Consider the following 19,816-nt stretch of genomic DNA (forward strand, 5'->3'; position numbering starts at 1 on the left):
TTTTAAATTACATTCGTTTTTACTAATGTTAAGTTGTCAGGAATTTAATTTAATGAGTTATCCATTTAATTTTATCTAAAAAATTTCAATCCAATTCTTTTTATATAATTATATATATGAGAATAAAATATATTGTTATGTAAAACTCAATATAGTGACTTATGACAAGTTTCTTTTTTAATGATAGATGTGACATATAACACGGTAAGGAGAGTTTTTTGGAATTCTCTTTTAGTTTAATATGTTCATAATAATTGATATTAATTTTAATTTTAATATATTAACATAGATAAGATATATATAGATACGGACATAAAATTGTCCAAGAAAGTAGAGAGGGACATATTATTTCATAATGGTGACTTTTTATTTTTTTTATTTTTTTGGGTATTCATGAAAATTGTTAATTAACGACCTTTCTTCTATCGTGTTTGCGGGGCAAGGGCTGCTGGGGGCCCAGTTCACGTTGTTGTCAATTGAGAGGTCCATATTGGCGGTCTGAGAACGATCGAAATGATCAAACGGCTGAGAATGATCGAAAGACTTCCGCTCCTCGATCTGTTGACTTGACCGACCCAGGGACGGAAGGGAAACGTCCAAAGGCAGTTGACCCGAAGTCTTCGGTGACGTTCCCGATTTTGGACCTTTTATTCCACGCGCGATCGCTATCATCATCGAACAGTGGAGATTTCATCAACCAACAAAACGGTGTAGATGATTTTTAATCTAAAATATCATTAAGAAATATATTTTATTACATATATATATATCATATATGTGTATATCTAAAACAAGTCGTTCTCTCTGCCCATCGTAATAAGCACGTCTGTCGGACCCACATACATCGAGAAGATGTGCCAGTCTAATCATTTCATTATTATCGACATTTAAATCCAATCGTGGATTGGGCACCATTGACTAGTCAAGAACAAATGTTTCGGGTTCCAGTCCCTTCAATCAAGAGAGTCGTAAATTCTCGTATCAAGAATTATGAGATACAACAACCGTAGAAGACCGTAAAGAGATTTTGGACGATATTCGCCCGATGCATGTGCTAATGAATTTACACCCTTCGAGTTCAAGATGTTGCAAAGTTGCAAACTTACAAGAGCCAAATATCTCCAGTTGTTCTGAATTTACTAGAAATATCAATATCAATTTCTATGAAATTTCTTCTTGTAGGTAGAAATTCAGCAGATAGCCTTTATAGTAGAGAAAAAAAAATTGTAAAACAAAAAAGAAAAGGAAGAAGAAGAAGAAGAGGCGGAGGAGAAGAAAGTGAAGTCAACCCAAATGGGCCCCAAGAGTGAAATTTTCCACACGGCAGTGCACTTAATAAAATGGACAACGGCCAGCCCATTTGAATATTCAGAGAGAGCTCAAAACTCTCGACTCCCTCCCTCCCTCCCGCCGGAAACACTAACAGCCACCACCACCACATGGCTCCCCGCTACCTCCCGCTCTCCCTCCTTTTCATCCTCTCCCTCCTCGTTATCGCTCATGCAAGGCTAAGCCTTGACCGGTCCGATCTCGAGGCCCTCAGGACCATCCAGAAGGACTTGGGCATTGAAATCAACCGGTTCGCATCGCCCTGTGGCGTGCCCGGGATAATCTGCGAGAGGCGGCTCTCCGACAACGGGACCAATTATATCCTGAGAATCACGAGACTCGTCTTCAAGTCGCAGGAGCTTGAGGGGTCCATCTCGCCGGCAATCGGTCGGCTGTCCGAGCTCAAGGAGCTCTCCCTGCCCACCAACCACCTCGTTGACCAACTCCCTTCCCATATCCTCAAATGCAAGAAACTAGAGATCCTCAACCTCAAGAACAACCGGCTGTCCGGGAAGATCCCGAACGAACTGTCCTCCCCCTCGAGGCTGCGTGTACTTGACCTCGAGTCTAATAAATTCTCAGGGGACCTGAGCTTCCTCAAGTACTTCCCAAATTTGGAGAGGCTCTCTTTGGCGGACAATCTCTTCTCCGGTAAGATTCCCGCTTCTCTCCGTTCGTTCCGGAACCTCCAGTTCCTTAACCTTTCGGGGAACAACCTTCTCGAGGGTCGGATTCCATCTTTGAAGCAACTTGAGCAGTCCGATTATAACGGCAACCCAAAGCGTTACGTTCTTGCGGAGAATTCGGCTCCAACATCGAGCCCGAGAAGAAACTCATCGGCCTCCATCTCTCCATCTACTGCTCCTGCTCATGCTCCTGCATCAATAGCAGGAAGCAGACACAAACACAAGAACACCAAGAAGAAGGTAGCAGGTTGGATAGTCGGGTTCTCAGGAGGAGCGATTGCGGGAACCATCTCAGGGTTCGTCTTCTCCCTGATGTTTAAGCTGACCTTGGCAGTGATAAGAGGCGGCGGGAAAGGAGGGCCCATGATCTTCAGCCCGCTCATCAAGAAAAAGGAGGACTTGGCCTTCCTGGAGAAGGAAGATGGGTTAGCTACCCTTGAGATCATCGGGAAGGGTGGCTGTGGAGAAGTCTACAAGGCTGAGCTACCGGGAAGCAACGGGAAGATGATAGCTATAAAGAAGATCGTTCAACCCCCGAAGGATGCTGTCGAGTTAGCAGAAGAAGAGAGCAAGGCCCTCCACAGGAAGATGCGCCAAATCAGATCGGAGATACAGACCGTGGGAAAAATCCGACACCGGAATATACTTCCTTTGTTGGCACATGTCCCCCGACCTGATTGCCACTACTTGGTATACGAGTTCATGAAGAACGGGAGCTTGGGGGATGTATTAGCGAGAGTCTCCGAAGGGACCTATGAGTTGGACTGGCTCGCGAGGCACAAGATCGCCCTCGGAGTGGCTTCTGGGCTTGAATACCTCCACAAGAACCAGAGCCCAAGGATCATTCACCGGGACCTCAAGCCTGAGAACGTCCTTCTTGACGACGACATGGAGGCCCGAATAGCTGATTTTGGGCTTGCCAAGGCAATTCCTGACGCCCACACCCATATGACCACCTCCAATGTGGTCGGGACTTTGGGTTATATCGCACCTGAATTCCACCAAACTGTGAAGTTCACAGAGAAGAGCGACATATACAGCTTTGGGGTGGTACTTGCTGTCCTTGTGATGGGAAAGCTGCCATCCGATAATTTCTTCCAGAACACCGAGGAGATGAGCTTGGTCAAGTGGCTGCGGAATGTGATGACCTCAGAGACTCCCCACCGTGCAATCGACCCAAAGCTTATGGGCAACGGGTTCGAAGAGCAGATGCTGCTCGTTCTGAAGATCGCATACTTCTGCACTCTCGATGATGCGAAGCAAAGGCCCGAGAGTAAGGACGTAAGATGCATGCTGTCCCAGATCAAGCACTGACGCCATGCTATAGATGAGAGTGCTCAGTGCATATAATTTTATATCGCCGGTGGAATTTGTCTTCTCAATTACATGAACTAAGCATGTAAGATATAATCTTTTTCCTTCAGCGTTTAAGATGTACTACTGCTACCTGTCAAAAGAACCTGACGTATGATATAATAGCCTCTTTCTGATTGTTGTTGCTACAGATTACTTCTAATACTCATTCAGATAATCATGGTCATGCTATAAGAAATGGCAAAACAAATCAATAAGCATAAGCATAAGCATCTGCTAATAATAAACGTAGATTAGGAAGACGATATCATAGATTAGCTGCTGTTTTTGTGATCAAGAAAGGATAAATGCCCTATTGTTATCTTTTTTACTTCACCGAATTTTATTAGTGTCTGTCGGAGGAAAAAGTACTCTAAAAAAAAATAATTCTAAACACTGTCAATATGAATTTACATATACTGACAGAGTCGACATCGCGGAGTTAGTCTTTGTACAATTTCTGAAATGACCAAGGGAGCACATGAACGGAAACTGCAAACAAGCAATGCAAAATGAATTACATATCTTTTCGGTTACTGTATCTCCCGTTGTGGACATTTTTAAAAAAATCAAGGAGTAACTGCAGAAGAATCCTCTCCAGATGGGTTGCTTCAATCTTAGTAGCGCCCTCTGCTGTGGCTATTGTAGCAGCACGTCGAACAGCCTCTACATCAAAATCACATGAGTTTTATTCAGTGCCACCTGACATTCATACATCCAAGAAAAAGATAGATATGTAGAATACACGAAAAGTGACAAAGAGCCGCGGAAGTTCACAGCTCAGCGTCAATGCGTCAGCATTAGCTGCAAGAGTGATTCCCCGGTGCCAGAGGTAAAGCAAACACAAAAGGAACGAGCACAAGCATGATTCTTAATCCTACCGAAAAATCATATATTATTCCAAAAATCCCGTCGGGATATAAATAACAAGAAGTACCAGAAATCGGTCAATTCTTCTTGGTTGTTGGTATTACGGTATTGCCTTGTCACGAGAGGTTACCATCCCGCTTGCTGCTCCAGGATATAAAACACAAGGCATCATACAACTTAATTATTCCCATTTCCCAGTTTTTCACAGTTCACGTTATTTTTAGGACTTAGGAGCCTCTGATTCTTTGTATGGTTGAGTTAATAATAAAGAAAAAAAGATTGAAGAAAGGCAAGTCCTTGGAGGGATTTCACTGACACTGATCTCGCTAACACTAATCTCATCCTCTGCTTATGCGTCGAATTGCTGGAGGATTCATCTGTGTTCATTACTATGTTCGGAGCTATATCGTGCTCAGGTCGGACGGACTGAAAGCTGTCTGAGCATTGGCAGTTATACTTTCATCAGCAATGCTAATTAGTTCTAGGATTGTGATGAAAGGCTCACCTGAGGTTGACTAATAATGTCGTGGATTTGGAAGTTCAGAGCATTACTTGGGGCGGTTCATGGCTTGTTTGGCATTAGACTCTACTCAACTTTGTATATTTATATATATATAATTGGGTTATAATGATTGTGTTATTGAATTTTAAGAAAAAAAGTGTGAAAAAGTAATGAATAGTTGAGAGAATTTAGTATTAAAAATTAAATTGAATGGTCAAAAAAATTGAAGAAAAATGAAAAATTAATAATTGTGTTGTTGAATTGAAGATAAGTGGATAGTAGAATTAAAATTAAACTCCAAAATCAAACAAGGTATTAATTTCTAGCTGGAAATATTGAAAATTTGAAGGGGATAGATGAATGCTCTTGATCATCTGAGAAATAGTAAGCTATGATGTCTTCCACATCCTTGAGCTGGGTACTTGTATACATCTGGAAACAAGTTGATAAGTCTTCCCTTGCTTTCTTCTTTCATTGGAAATGCTAAATTCGAAGCATGTTGCTTAACCCCAGCTTGCCCCGATGCATCATATGTTGTACTTGTTTGTCATGGCATGGTAATCCTTTCCTTTCCTCGAGGTTGCTGGTTGGTTGTTCCGATGGTGTAGAACAAATGATATGGGACTAGACTCTTTGATCTTATCCTGCAAGTGGATCGGACTCGAAATGAGTTGCTCTTCTGAATGTCTTTTAACACTTAAAACAGGCACTTATAATAAATTAGATCAGTCCAAATATAAGATCTGATCCTCTTCTTCACTTCAAACTTCAAAGTGGACTCGCGAACCTTGTCGTGTGCCTGTGTTTTTGCTTTTCTTGATTTCTGGTTCATCATGTGATCAACTATATGCATTTCATTAGACGAATTACTTTTAGATTGTGAAGTATATAAGATCCAACATCGAGATACTGACAGTTACGACTGACCCTTGATAACAATGGAATCGAAACCCGACTGTGTTTAAGAGATACTGACTCGGGGTAAAACAAGCGTAGTATATAGCTCATCTTGGTGACCCTTCTGCAGTTTTTGAACCTTTGAAGGATTAAAAATTTAAAATATATAAGAAAACTCTTCTTTTAGTAAACCAAGATTATAACAAAGGTAATAATTTTAAAAATTATAGATTATAGTAAAGGAATAAAAAAAAATTGAACAGATGGGGAATTTCTTGGTGAATGTTATTCCTTTGGTGATCAGTCTGCAGTAAAGAGATCACAGTACATGCATTTGTCATGGCGTCGCCACATCTTGACAGTCCGATCCGATGATCCACTCATTAACAAAGCACCACTGCCTCGAGGAAAGCCATCTGGTCGGTGTCATCGTCTCTCTACGATACCATGATCTGATGATTGCTGCTGCCGGAGAACAGGACTGATTCATCATTGTTCAGTGTAAGCCCATTGACTGATGATGTGTGCTTTCTCGAGTGTGTTCAGAAGTCTGCACCTTCTCGTAGTGCTGTTTTTCACCCGTACTCTATAAGGACATCGGCGGAACCCGTGTATACGGGATACCATGCAACTATTGCGTTAATGGCATCCTCATGCGCTTTCATGGACTCTAAGCACCTCGTGCAATCCATTGTGTTCAATTTCTCGAGGCTCTGGTCCCACAAGACTGAGTACATTAGTCCTTCAAGACGGCTCACTGCCAGCCCCCACACAGCATCACAGTGCTCGATCCACAGCCGCTTCCTATGCCGCCTGACAATGACATAGTTCCTCAGGGAAGCAGCTGGTCTGTGAAGGTGGGGAGCGTCTGCTGGAGGCGGTGCCACCTCGACGAGGCCGGGCCACCACCCCCCACACGCTGATCTCACAGTCCTGGTGGGCGGTGAAGACCTCATCAGCGGACCAAAGGCCCAACAGTAAGGACGTCAGATGCATGCTGTCCCAGATCAAGCACTGACATCGTGCTAAAGATGAGAGCTCAGAGCACATAATCATATATTGCCAATGGAATTTGTATTGTCAATTAGATGAACTCTAAGCATGTAAGATGTCTTTTTTTTTTTCCCTCCTTCGGTGTATAAGAATTAAGATGTCTATAAAATAACTGTCAAAAAAACCCGATGTATGATATGATATCATCTTCCTAATTGTTGTTGCTGCAAAATCCTTTTAATATGCATATCAGATAATCATGGTCATTCTATAGGAAATGGCAAGACAAACCTATAAGTTTACCAGCATCTGCAAATTAATAGAAGTAATTGTGTTACTGATTCAGCTCTCAATCAGACACAGGTGAAATCTTCATAGATCAGGAAAACGATATCATAGATTAGCAAGGAAAGTTGTCTTTTACTTCATCGAATTTGATTACAGTGTCCATCAGAGGAAAAATACTTGAAAATTTTTCACACTGAATATCAATTCACATATACTGATAGAGTAGACATGCTCACAGAGTCGGTCTTTGTACAATATCTGATAAGGCCAAGGGAGGGAACATCTTCTATGGAAACTCTGCAAATTAACAACGCAAAATGAATTCCATATCTTTTCTGTTTTTTGTATCTCCCGTTGTGGACTACCTTAAAAATCAAGGAGTAACTGTGGAAGAATCCTCTCCAGATGGGTTGCTTCGATCTTAGTAGCGCCCTCTGCTTCGGCTATTGTAGCAGCACGTTGAACAGCCTCTGCATCGAAATCACATAATTTTATTCAGTGTTATCTGACATTCATACATCCAAGAAAAAGGTAGATGTGTAGAATACACGAAAAAACCTGTGACAAAGAGCCGCAGAAGTTCACAGCTCAGCTTCAATGCGTTAACGTTAGCTGCAAGAGTGATTCCCTGGTGTAAGACAGAAAAGCAAACACAAAAGGAACTCACGCAAGCATGATTCTTAATCCTAACGACAAATCATATATTATCTTCACGATCACATATATTATTCCAAAAATACCATCGGGATAAAGTTAATGCCAAGTACCAGAAGTCAGTCGATTCTTCTTGGTTGTCCCAGCTCCTGCTTGCTGTTCCAGGATATAAAACACAAGGCATCATACATCTGAGAAACTCAATTATCGCAACGATGCTAAGAATCTATATTATGCACGAGAACCCAATGTAGGGATACAAATCTGTTCAAGAAGAGCTGGCGTTGCCCAGAGTCTATGGCAAACTATACTAGCACTGCATATAAGAGCTTTCAGCATCGATTGGATGTGTTTGAGCAGAGAAATGAAAGCCATTATCGCGATATCAGTATATGAACATGGCAGCATTTGCAAATTCTCTATCAGCAGCTCTAGCATTGCCAAACTATCAGGAACTCAAACGAACAGAGGATGTCGATGCTACCTCACCGTCCACTGCGTCATCCGCTTCATTCCGTGCACGCTCTGCGGACGGGGAAGAGTCGAAACGTCAGGAACAATTGGCAAAATAAGCAAGGCAACCGTACATGAACAAGGAGGAAAATGATTGCTTGCAAAATGGACAACTGATCAGACCGAGAGCACGTCGGGTCCAGATATTCTTGAAAATGGCGTGGATGAGATCCTGCTTCCATAAGGGCACAACGAAATTGATCAGAAAACTTCAATAGTTGGTCGTGGAAATCAAGAGATTGCCGGAATCTTAGGAAACAATAACTCTCCGTACGGTGTCGAAGGTCGGTTCCTCCTCCATGAGAAGCGCGCGGTCGAGCTCGAGAGAGCGAGGATAGATGAATTGAATTTTGGCGTCAATTTCAATCTCCTTTCTTTTTGTTGGAAAGAAAAATTCAATTCAATTCAATTTCGAGTCAAAGTGGAGTGGAGCCCTTTTACCGATCGTCAATCTAATCAGGCCGATCATGCTTGGGCCTTATGCCCATGACAGTCCGAAATGGGCCGAGCTTGAACAGCACGGCCCCGACCATGTCCCACTGTGCTGCCGCCCTTTGCTTTCGGCGCCGGCGGCTCCGGCTCCGGCTCCGCGAAGTTCCGCCGCGCCGAGCTCTCGAAGATTCAAAATTTTCAGCTTGTAGATCTCCGGGATGGCCAATTTCTTGCAGAAGCTCGTCAGAAGCAGCAACACTTCGTCCTCTCGCATGCTCTTGGGCTCCTCCAATCTTCAAGAGATCATCCCATTCCTTCCGAAACCCGCAGCCGCAGCATCTTCCCTCATCCCCCAACCCCGACCAGATAAAACCAGGGATTCCTCTACCTCCAAGAATCGATGGAAGTCCCAACCTTTCGCAATACCAGCAACTTATTTTCCCCAATTCGCCATTTGGGTTCTGCTCGAGCCCTGTTTCCTCGGCTGGGGTGAAAATGTCGGAGGAAGCTGAGGGTGATGATCAGCGGATAATTCGGGCAGACAGTGTGAAGAAGAAGAGGAAGAGGAAGATGAACAAGCACAAGTATAAGAAGCTCAGGAAGCGGCTCAGGCGAAAGGCAAAGTGATTGCTACTCTGCAAGTGATGAGGTCGTAAGTAGTAATTGACAATGAATTCCATTTTGCTGTTCAATCCCTGCTCTTGTACAGATTTGGGATGTTAATTTCTGCACGAATATGGTTTCGATGATCCTAAGATTGAAGAAATTGTCCGCAATTTACTCCGAATTTCTCAGCTCACAATCCGTGTCAGGAGCCTCTCTGTTTTGGAAAATAACAGTTGATGTTTCACCCCTTTGTATGGTTAAGTTAAGAAAAGACGGAACAAGGGCAGGCAGGTTCTTGGAGAGACTTCATTAACCCTGAATCTCATCCTCTGCCTATGCGTTGAATTGCTGTCATTCATTAGGATTCATGTGTGCATATAGTTATGTTTTGGAGGAGCTATCTGTCATGCTCGTGCTCGTGCTCGTGCTCGTGCTCGTGCTTGGGTGGAGTAAGAGCTGTATGAGCATCGACAGTTAAGACTTCCATTAGCTAGGATTGTGATGAGAGGCTCACCTAAGGTCGACTAACTATGTCACGGATTTGCAAGTGCTGAGCATTACTTTGGGCGGTTTCTGTGCACCGGACTATTACCGATGGGCAATATTAGAAATTTGATGGGATAAATGAATCTTTTGATCTTCTGATCTATGGGGTCTTTTACATCCTTGAACTGGTAACTATATACATCCGGGAGCAAAATGCTGATTAGTCTTCCCTTGCTTTCTTCTTTCATTGGCAATAATAAAATCATACATTATATCTGTCTGTCGCGGCATGGTGATCCTTTTCTCGAGGTCTGGTTGGTTGCTCCGATAGAATCTTCAGTGTAGAATAACTCTTGAGGGCCTACACTCTTGTTTAATTCTTCGAATAGATAGGATTTGAAGTGAGTTAAACAAACTCATGCTTGCTTTTCTTATTGGCTTTTAACAGTTAAACAAGACACTTAACACATCAGATAGTCCGAATATAAAATCCCGTCCTTCTTCTGCACTTGAAATGGGCTCGTGAACCTCGTGGTGTGCCTGTGTTTTGTCTTTCTTGATTTCAGGCTCATCATGGGATCAACTATGTTCATTAACAATAATGAAATGCTTAAATATTATGAGGTGAATTATGATATGATGGAGTCTGGTAAAGAAGAGCAAGTGGTCATTATTCGGATAGAGCTATATAACGGGATGCATGGGGTTTCAAATTTCAATCTCTATGAAAGGCCTAGAAATGCTACAATGACTATGCGAAATTTATCGGTTTTGGTACAAGAAAAAATTGTGTTCGTAGATCAAAAATGAAAAAAGATTGTCGCCCAAGATTTGTCTATTATAAGATTCTGATACTTAAAAAGCATTTGAGAATGAGAAGTGTCACAACGCGATGGAATGAGACAATAGAAGGGCGTAAGGCGATATCAAGAACCGTACTCTATAATATGTCTGTATAAGGGGGGAAAGAGGAAGGAATCACGGAGCTTGATGTTGAATCAAGGAGGTTTTGGAGAATCGGGATGTCATAAAAGCTTTGGTTGCCCGAGAGAATTGAGGTAGAATCAAAATAGAGTGTTGCGCAAAATTGAGATTGTTCGGCACGCCCAGCCAAAGCCGGATGCGCCGACAAAAAAATATATCAGTCAGTACCAAAATCGTCTCACTTTGATACTATAAAGGATATAGAAAATTGATACAAAACTCGCACACATAATTATATGGAGATTGTTATTATTTATAAATTATGATTACAACCAATATAAAAACATAATATTACATAATAATTAACATCCCATAAACATAAAGATCCCCATAATTCTAGGTCATATCAATTCTTATCCTTGATTCTCTCTTAATTCTCTCCAATAATATATATATATATATACACACATAATATTACATAATAATTAACATCCCATAAATATAAATATCCCCATAATCTCCTAGGTCATATCAATTCCTATACATAATATTACATAATAATTAACATCCCATAAATATAAAGATGTCATATCAATTATTATACATAATATTACATAATAATTAACATCTCATAAACATAAAGATCCCCATAATCTCCTAGGTCATATCTGATGCAAATCGTAGCATGACTTCAAGGGATCCAGCTCAAGTTCCAATTGGACCGATTACGCGAGCACGAGCAAAGAAGTTTAAAGATGAACTCAACGGCCTGATTCAAGAGGTTTGGGCTCAAGCAAATTCGTGGAGGCCCATTGGACATGAATCACGTGATCCACAAAGATCCATCAACATTATTCAAGTTATAGAAGATTCCGGACAAGGCTAAATTCAGCAAGTGTTTAAGGAAGCTTCTAGAACAGTTGATGATCAACAGAAGATAACATCAGATTTGTTTGAAGTTTAAATCTCATAGAGATATTCTAGGGGTATTTAGATTTTATATCTTTATAGATTATGTCATATCTCTATCGATATTCTTGGTTTTAATTTCCTTATCTATAGGAGGAGATATGACCATATTAGGATTACTTTATGTCTATATATATTCATCTTAGTCAATTTTTAATGAGAGGAACATTCAGAAAATTGTGAGAGTATTCTCTTTGGTTCTTGAAGAACTAATCGAACTTATCGGAAGTTTCCGTGGCGTTCATCATCGACTTATCAAACGGCTTTCCACCACCGTTTGTGGCGTCTTCATCGACTTATCAAGCGGCTTTCCATTACCGTTTGTGGCGTCTTCCTATATACCGAGGTTCTTGTTTCGCATTAAACAACGGGTTGAGGTCAGTTATACCAAGGTTCTTGTTTTTATCGTAAACAACGGGTCGAGGGTTCGTCAATCAAATCTGATCGTGGAACGATCTTGGGTTCCTTTAGTTGTCGGGTCTCGTCATTCTTGGCGGGAATCGCATCAATATCAATTCCTATCCTTGATTCTCTCTTAATTCTCTCCAATAATATATATATATATATATACATAATATTACATAATAATTAACATCCCATAAATATAAAAATCCCCATAATCTCCTAGGTCATATCAATTCCTATACATAATATTACATAATAATTAACATCCCATAAATATAAAGATGTCATATCAATTCTTATACATAATATTACATAATAATTAATATCCCATAAATATAAAGATCCCCAATAATTCTATGTCATATAAATTCTTATCCTTGATTCTCTCTTAATTCTCTCCAATAATATATATATATATATATACATAATATTACATAATAATTAACATCCCATAAATATAAAAATCCCCATAATCTCCTAGGTCATATCAATTCCTATACATAATATTACATAATAATTAACATCCCATAAATATAAAAATGTCATATCAATTATTATACATAATATTACATAATAATTAACATCCCATAAACATAAAGATCCCCATAATCTCCTAGGTCATATCAATTCCTATCCTTGATTGTCTCTTGATTCTCTCCAATAATATATACATAGTGTTCATGCACTTTAGAAATTATATTGTAATTCTGACCAAAAAAATTATATCGTAATTTCATGAACTACAGGGAAGCCACCAACAATGAATTCCCCTTCATCAATCCTCGCGTTTTCAGTAGCATTAATGGCTCTTGTGTTAACCATCTCTAGCCTTCCATCCTCCTACTCGGCCCATCGAGCACCCCCAATAAGCTTCCAGACCAGTATGATTCACCGGAGCTCTCCAGAATCTCCGCTCTACAACCCGAATGCCACCCCTGCCAACCTCAGTAGGATGGCCGCCATTGCAGCAAAAACCAGGAGAACTTACATTGCCCGTCACAGGGCCGGCCAGAGTGCAGATGGAGGTGGTTGGGCGCATCCTGACGCATACACCTCTCCCATGACGCCATTCGGCAACATAGGGGAGTACGTCATCCGGTACAGCATCGGGTCGGACCCACCGACAGAGACCTACGGGATGCCAGACACAGGGAGCGATCTCATATGGCTACAGTGCCTCCCGTGCCACCGGTGTTATACCCAGAGCGTCAAGTACTTTGACCCGGCAAAGTCGTCTAGCTATAGCCTGATAAGTTGCAATGATAAGATTTGTACCAGGAACCCCGATGCGCATTGCGAGCCTCCCGACGGTTATTGCCATTACAACGTAACATATTTAGACGAATCAATGACGAGTGGGAACTTGGCGACCGAGACGCTCACATTTGCAGACGACACTAGCCCCACGCAAATAGCGAAGCTATACAACATGGTTATAGGGTGTGGTCATTACAACATAGACAACAGGGAAGATGATAAAGGTGCTATTGGCCCCCCCGGTGTAGTAGGATTGAGCTGGAGAAGATCCTCCTTGATTGGCCAACTCGGGTTCAACAGGTTCTCGTACTGTGCCTCGCCGATCCGGGACCGGAATAAGGGCCACAGCTTGCTGAAAATCGGTAGCTCCGGGGCGTTGATAACAGGGAAGGAAACGCAGACACCGCTTTACTCTTTCCGATCAGGCTTGTACTTTCTGAATGTCACGGACCTTATGGTAGATGGGGAGAGGCTGAACATTCCTCCGGCCCATTTCAGTAGGGTCCCAAAAGGAAGCCGTGGCACCATCATCGACACCGGCACGACATTCTCCGAGTTTGTCCCCGGCGCTTTCGATGCCCTAGTAGAGTATATAAATACCGTGCAGGCGTTACAGCAACAGTTCCCCATCAAGGACTCAGATTTCGACCTCTGCTATGGGGACATAAGGTTCGCCCCGAAGGTCACGATCATGTTCGAGAATCTGAACTTTGAGTTGAGCAAGGAAAACATATGGGAGCAAATCGAGCCGAGGAAGTACTGCCTGACGATACTGAGAGGTGACCGGACAAACATAATAGGGATGTACCAGCAAAGGAATGTCAATGTAGGATACGACCTTAAGAACAAGGTGATCTCTTTCAAGGATATGGCATGCCCATTGCTGAAGCATTAAGTGAAATTAAGACCGTATTGATTTATAACTTCCCCGGTTTTAGATAATTAATTACATGGAGACATATATGTAGCTTTGTTTAAGGCATTATGTCTAAAGTTCAATTGAAAATTCGTCTTTCACATCCATATGTGATTTATGTTTGGCATATCGGCATAACTAATTTGTTTTTCTTCATGACAAATGCACAAATCTCAATCCTAATAACTAATAAAGGAGTACGAATATCAAACTTGGAACCTCTTGATTACCAAGCGATGGCATACGTCCACTGCGCTTTACTTATTTTTTTATAAGAAATTAATTATTTGCCCTTAAAAAAAGCAATTATTTGAATCACTTTCCTGAAAAAATAAAGGTTTGTGGACAAGATCATGCGATGCCTGATACCTCGATGATCTGATTATATATAAATGTCCTTAGTCCCTCAACAGCCACTCTTTCTATCTCTATCTCTATCTCTATCTCAAGTTCTCAACCCCTGTAGGAAACTAGGAACGAAATATTGAACTATTGATGCCTTCTCTCTCTCTCAAGACCCCAACGGCCCAACACCTCATCTGAGCTGACTCGCCGTGTCGCACGGCAGACTCCTCTACGCCGCTGCTTCCCATGGGATCTTCATCTTTGATATCTCGACCTCTACCCTGGTCAAATCCGTCAACAACGACGCTATCTCCGCTGGGTCAGCAAAGTCCATCGCCTTCGACTGGTCTGGTATAGTAAGGTCTTCACAGCCCACCAGGATGGCAAGATCCGTCTTATGGAGGTCGCTGCCCTGGGCTCATCGAGGCGGCACCACCTCTTGCAGACACTCCCCACCTTCACAGACCAACTGCTTCAATTTGCTTCCCCACGCGAGGAACTATGTCAACATCAGGCGGCATAGGAAGCGGCTGTGTATCGAGCACTGATGTGATGCTGTGTCAGAGAGCTGGCAGTGAGCCATCATAAAGAAGTGATGTTCTCAGCCTCGAGGGACCGGAGCTTCAAGGTGTGGAACACAAGGGATAGCATGAGGTGCTTAGAGTCATGAAAGCGCACGAGATGATGCCATTAATCCAATAGTCGCATCAAATACCGGGACCGTATAGGTTCCGCTGATGGTCTCATTAGAGTTTGGGCGAAAAACGACACTACGAAAAGGCACACACTTCTTAATACACTCGACAAGCACACATCATCAGTCAATGCATTCGCACTGAACAAGGACGAATCGGTCTTAATGTTCTCCGGCTGCTGTGATGATCAGATCATGGTATGGAAGAGAGATGATGAAACCAACCAGATGGCTTTCCTCGGGGCTTTGCGGGGTCTCACAGGGGTTGTGCTGTGCTTGATCGCTGGATGCGGTGATCTGTTAGTCAGCGGATCATCGGGCTGGAGGGTGAGGATGTGGCATAACGTCATGGCAAATGTGCGGAGTATAGTTGCATGCATGGGAGTGATAGAAGGGTATGAGCTAGGGACCCGTCAAGTCAATGGGGAGTGCTCGGGACGGTGCATATGATAAACATGTCGTTACAATCTGCCGGGGAACTCTCGACGGAGAGATATGAAGTCTTTGGAGATTTACCGAATCGAATTTGCTCAACGGATTTCATGTCTGGGGACATTAACTAATGCTGGTACTTTGCGGAGTCACATGGACACGATTCGATGTCAAATTGTTTACTCAAGGATGAAATTAGTGGAGCCAATAATGAACGGCTAAAGGAGTAGCAGAAGTTCATTTTGATTTTCCAGACAAAAAGCTGTCGAGCAAAACAGATTGCTCTTTCAGTTCATTTGCGTTTTGCCTCCTAATTATTTTCTTTCTGATTAAATATTTTAATATTATATTCAGCTTAGACCTTAATTTTTAAGAATGCTGCTTTTGTCTCATCCACCAGTAGTTGTTGTCCCATGTTTTATGCAACATTTTGGTACACCAAACCCGAAAATATATGACAGGTCGATATACTGATGGGCTCATGTTCTTCCCTTAGACGATGTAATGCGATCTATATCGTCCATTTGGTTATGAAGGTAAATTGTGTGACAAAGCTCATCTTAATTATTAAGAAATAAACCTTTATTTATTCTTTGGAGATATTATCTTTATTATAAATCTTTGTTTAGCAAAAGAATAATTTTATTATATATGTTTAATCCTTCAAAGGGCTCAAAAGCTGCGGAAGTGTCACCAATATGAGCTATATACTGCACTTGTTTTACACAGTGGCAGTATTTCCTAAACGAAGACTGGTTTAAAATTCTATTGCTATCGAGGGTCAGTCACAAACGTAGGCATCTCAATGTTATACCTATAAACCGAATATACCTGTAAACTGAACCAAACAGAATACCTATATTTAGGTTTCGGTTTTAACCGAAAATTAGGGAAAATAATTTTTTTTAATGTCTGTTTGGAATCCTATGAAATATAAGAATTCAATCGAACTCTATTATTTTGAATGCAAATGTCACAAAATTTCTTTGAAGAATGCAAGATTTCTATTGGATTTCCAATTAGGCCAAAATCAACAAGATTTAGCCCAAATTCAATTCATTCGGAACTAATGATTTTTAAATTTTACTCTTATCTAAAAATTCATTTCAAACGAGATTACTCAATTCATTTAAGTTAAATTCCTTAGTTTTCGGAATAATATAATTCAATTACAGTTGAATTAGAATTGAAATGAATTGAATTGAAATAATTTTTTACGAGAATTGATTCCGAACAAAGTGAAATATCAGACAATTTATTAAAAAATTCATACAAGGAATGCATTTATGCATGACAAGAAAACAAAAATCAAATTAAATTAATAAAAATATCAGAAATTTGAATTTATGAGATACCAACATATTTTTATTGATTCTTTTCAGCCTTTTATCTCAATTTTCAACTGTGTTTTGATTTTTTAATTATCATTTTAGTTTCAAATTTTACATTTTTAATAACATATTTTTTATGATTTTTCGGGTTCTTGTCTTTTATTTTAATTTTTTTTGCTTTTGTTTTATATTTTTTTAATTTATTTCAAGTCTTTAACATTTTACGAGTAATGATAATTTTTCATATTTTTATCAGATCACCATTTTTTCTGGTTTCTACCCTATATAATTATTTTTCAAATTGCATTTAAAATTTTTTGAATTCTCCTTGAGTTCATATTTTTACCCATTTTATGAATTTTATGTTACTACTTATTTATTTAGACTATTTAGTCTCTATTTTTACTTCTTTTCATATTAATTCTTATTTATTTTATTTTCAGATTTTAATTTGTTACATTTATAAAAAAAATTATTGATTTTTTGAATAGTCTTTAACGTTTGTTTTTTTTTTCTTTTTAATGGAATTTTATATCAGTGTTATTTTTTAGGAAATTTTCAGTGTGAATCCCAGTATCCGCCTACTTGGAAGCCCAAATAATTGGGCATCCACTAATCCAGTAAAGTCGTGTTGACCCACTAAGGAATATAACTCTCTCATCACGAATTTTTATTCACAAGACTTGAGCTCGAGACTTTGTTAAAAGAAAATAAGTGTCAAACCACTTGAACTAACCAACGCTGATATTTTTTAAGAAGTTTGTTGATTTGTTTGATTTTATGAAATTTTCAAAAGATTTGCCAGATAGTTCTTTTATTTTTCGGTGAACTAAGGGGCATGTTGAATAGGTATTTAATTTGTTACTTCACAAAGAAAAAAGAAGAAGAAAAAGGACGAATCGTGACACATATTCAAAGTAATTATACGCTATTGATTTTCTAAGAGACACGCGTCATCCTCTGGTGAGGGTACATGAGATGGAGATAGAAAATTGGGCCGATTTTGAAATTTTTGTCCAACAAAAGTTTTTTTAAAAAATCTTTTAGGAATTATACACTTTCTTTTTGTTTAAATCGAATCAGTGGTGGGAATTCATAAAAAGGGTATATGTATATATATGATGGAAATGGGACACCACAATTTTTGTCCATCGAAAAGGGGGGAAAAGAAGAAGAAGAAGTGTATTTTCATGGGATCGATTTCCAAATTAAAAGGAGGAATCTAGGAAATAATTCCTATAAAATCTTCAAAACTACTTCATCGTATAACTTACATACTTTAAGGAATAACTGAGATATACGCATCTATATATATATATATATATATATAGTAAATAGGAAACCATATATATGGAATTTATTAATTGCAGTTCATAATTTCTGCCTATTTTAAACAATTAGTCCGGAGTGTAATGTTTCCTGAAATATATGCACCTTATACCTTTCCATATGTATGTATGCATGTCTATGTGTGCGCATATATATATATATATATATATAAAGGGTATAGAGAATTGGTACAAATCTCACACACATAATTGTGTGGAGATTGTTCTTATTTATAAATTATGATTACAACCAATATAGAAACATAATATTACATAATAATTAGCATCTCATAAATATAAGATGGTTGAGAGGAAGCTCAAGATGATAAGATGGTGGCTAGATCTTGAGAGTAGCAATGGGAGTGGCCCACAAGAGGGCTAAGCCATTCGGAGTGAGTAAAAAATATTAGAACGTATTTGGATTTAGAGTTGTGTTAAGTTAAGTTGTAGTTTTAATTAGTTTGTAATGATTGTATTGTTGAATTATGAGAAAAAGTAATGAATAGTTGAGATAAAGTAATAATTAAGTAATGATTGTATTGTTGAATTATGAGAAAAAATGTGAAAAAATAACGAATAATTGAGATAAAGTAATTATTAAGTAATAATTGTATTGTTGAATTGAAAATAAGTGAAGTTGAGTTGAGTTGAGTTAAAAAAATTTTAAAATCCAAACACACCGGTTCTGTAATATGCTTGTTTAAGGGGGGGAAAGAGGAAGGAATCACGGAGCTTGCTGTTGAATCAAGGAGGTTTTGGAGAATCGGGATGTCATAAAAGCTCTGGTTGCCTGAGATAATTGAGGTAGAATCAAAGTACAGTGTTGCGCAAAATTAAGATTGTCTGGCACGCCGGGCTAAAGCCAGATGCGCCGACAAATAAATATATCAGTCAGTACCAAAATCGTCTCACTCTGATACTATAAAGGATATAGAAAATTGATACAAAACTCGCACACATAATTATGTAGAGATTGTTCTTATTTATAAATTATGATTACAACCAATATAAAAACATAATATTACATAATAATTAACAATCCATAAATATAAAGATCCCCATAATCTCCTAGGTCATATCAATTCCTATCCTTGATTCTGTTTTAATTCTCTCCAATAATATATATATATATATACACACACACACACACATAATATTACATAATAATTCTCTCCAATAATTAACATCCCATAAATATAAAGATCCTCATAATCTTCTAGGTCATATCAATTCCTATACATAATATTACATAATAATTAACATCCCATAAATATAAAAATCCCCATAATCTCTTAGGTCATATCAATTTTTATACATAATATTACATAATAATGAACATTCCATAAATATAAAGATCCCCATAATCTCCTAGGTCATATCAATTCCTATCCTTGATTCTCTCTTAATTCTTTCGAATAATATATATATACACATAATATTACATAATAATTAACATCCCATAAATATAAAAATTCCCATAATCTCCTAGGTCATATCAATTCCTATACATAATATTACATAATAATTAACATCACATAAATATAAAGATCCTCATAATCTCTTAAGTCATATCAATTCTTATACATAATATTACATAATAATTAAC

At 39.3% G+C, this 19,816-nt stretch overlaps 3 protein-coding genes and 1 pseudogene across 3 annotated transcripts; 3 read left to right on the forward strand and 1 right to left on the reverse strand.

Annotated features, from left to right (window-relative positions):
- Positions 1 to 1,363: 1,363 nt before the first annotated feature.
- On the forward strand, positions 1,364 to 3,519 carry LOC116189248 (leucine-rich repeat receptor-like serine/threonine/tyrosine-protein kinase SOBIR1). The gene has a single exon (XM_031518821.1). It carries the CDS (start codon positions 1,440 to 1,442, stop codon positions 3,327 to 3,329), a length of 1,890 nt encoding a protein of 629 aa, XP_031374681.1. The 5' UTR covers positions 1,364 to 1,439; the 3' UTR covers positions 3,330 to 3,519.
- A 2,316-nt stretch (positions 3,520 to 5,835) lies between these two features.
- Positions 5,836 to 8,522, reverse strand: LOC116189642 (protein MHF2 homolog). Its single transcript, XM_031519396.1, has 7 exons — positions 8,360 to 8,522; positions 8,209 to 8,257; positions 8,057 to 8,097; positions 7,686 to 7,728; positions 7,477 to 7,530; positions 7,284 to 7,388; positions 5,836 to 7,215 (listed from the first exon to the last, which is right to left on the reverse strand). Exons 1-6 carry the CDS (start codon positions 8,384 to 8,386, stop codon positions 7,285 to 7,287), a joined length of 318 nt encoding a protein of 105 aa, XP_031375256.1. The 5' UTR covers positions 8,387 to 8,522; the 3' UTR covers positions 5,836 to 7,215; position 7,284.
- Positions 8,523 to 12,709: 4,187 nt separating this feature from the next.
- Positions 12,710 to 14,220, forward strand: LOC116188906 (aspartic proteinase CDR1-like). The gene has a single exon (XM_031518357.1). The coding sequence runs from the start codon at positions 12,710 to 12,712 to the stop codon at positions 14,057 to 14,059; it is 1,350 nt and encodes a 449-aa protein (XP_031374217.1). The 3' UTR covers positions 14,060 to 14,220.
- Positions 14,221 to 14,472: 252 nt separating this feature from the next.
- On the forward strand, positions 14,473 to 15,569 carry LOC116188907 (annotated as a pseudogene).
- Positions 15,570 to 19,816: the final 4,247 nt, after the last annotated feature.

Source organism: Punica granatum, chromosome 8, assembly GCF_007655135.1.
Source record: "Punica granatum isolate Tunisia-2019 chromosome 8, ASM765513v2, whole genome shotgun sequence".
Classification (NCBI taxonomy): Eukaryota; Viridiplantae; Streptophyta; class Magnoliopsida; order Myrtales; family Lythraceae; genus Punica; species Punica granatum.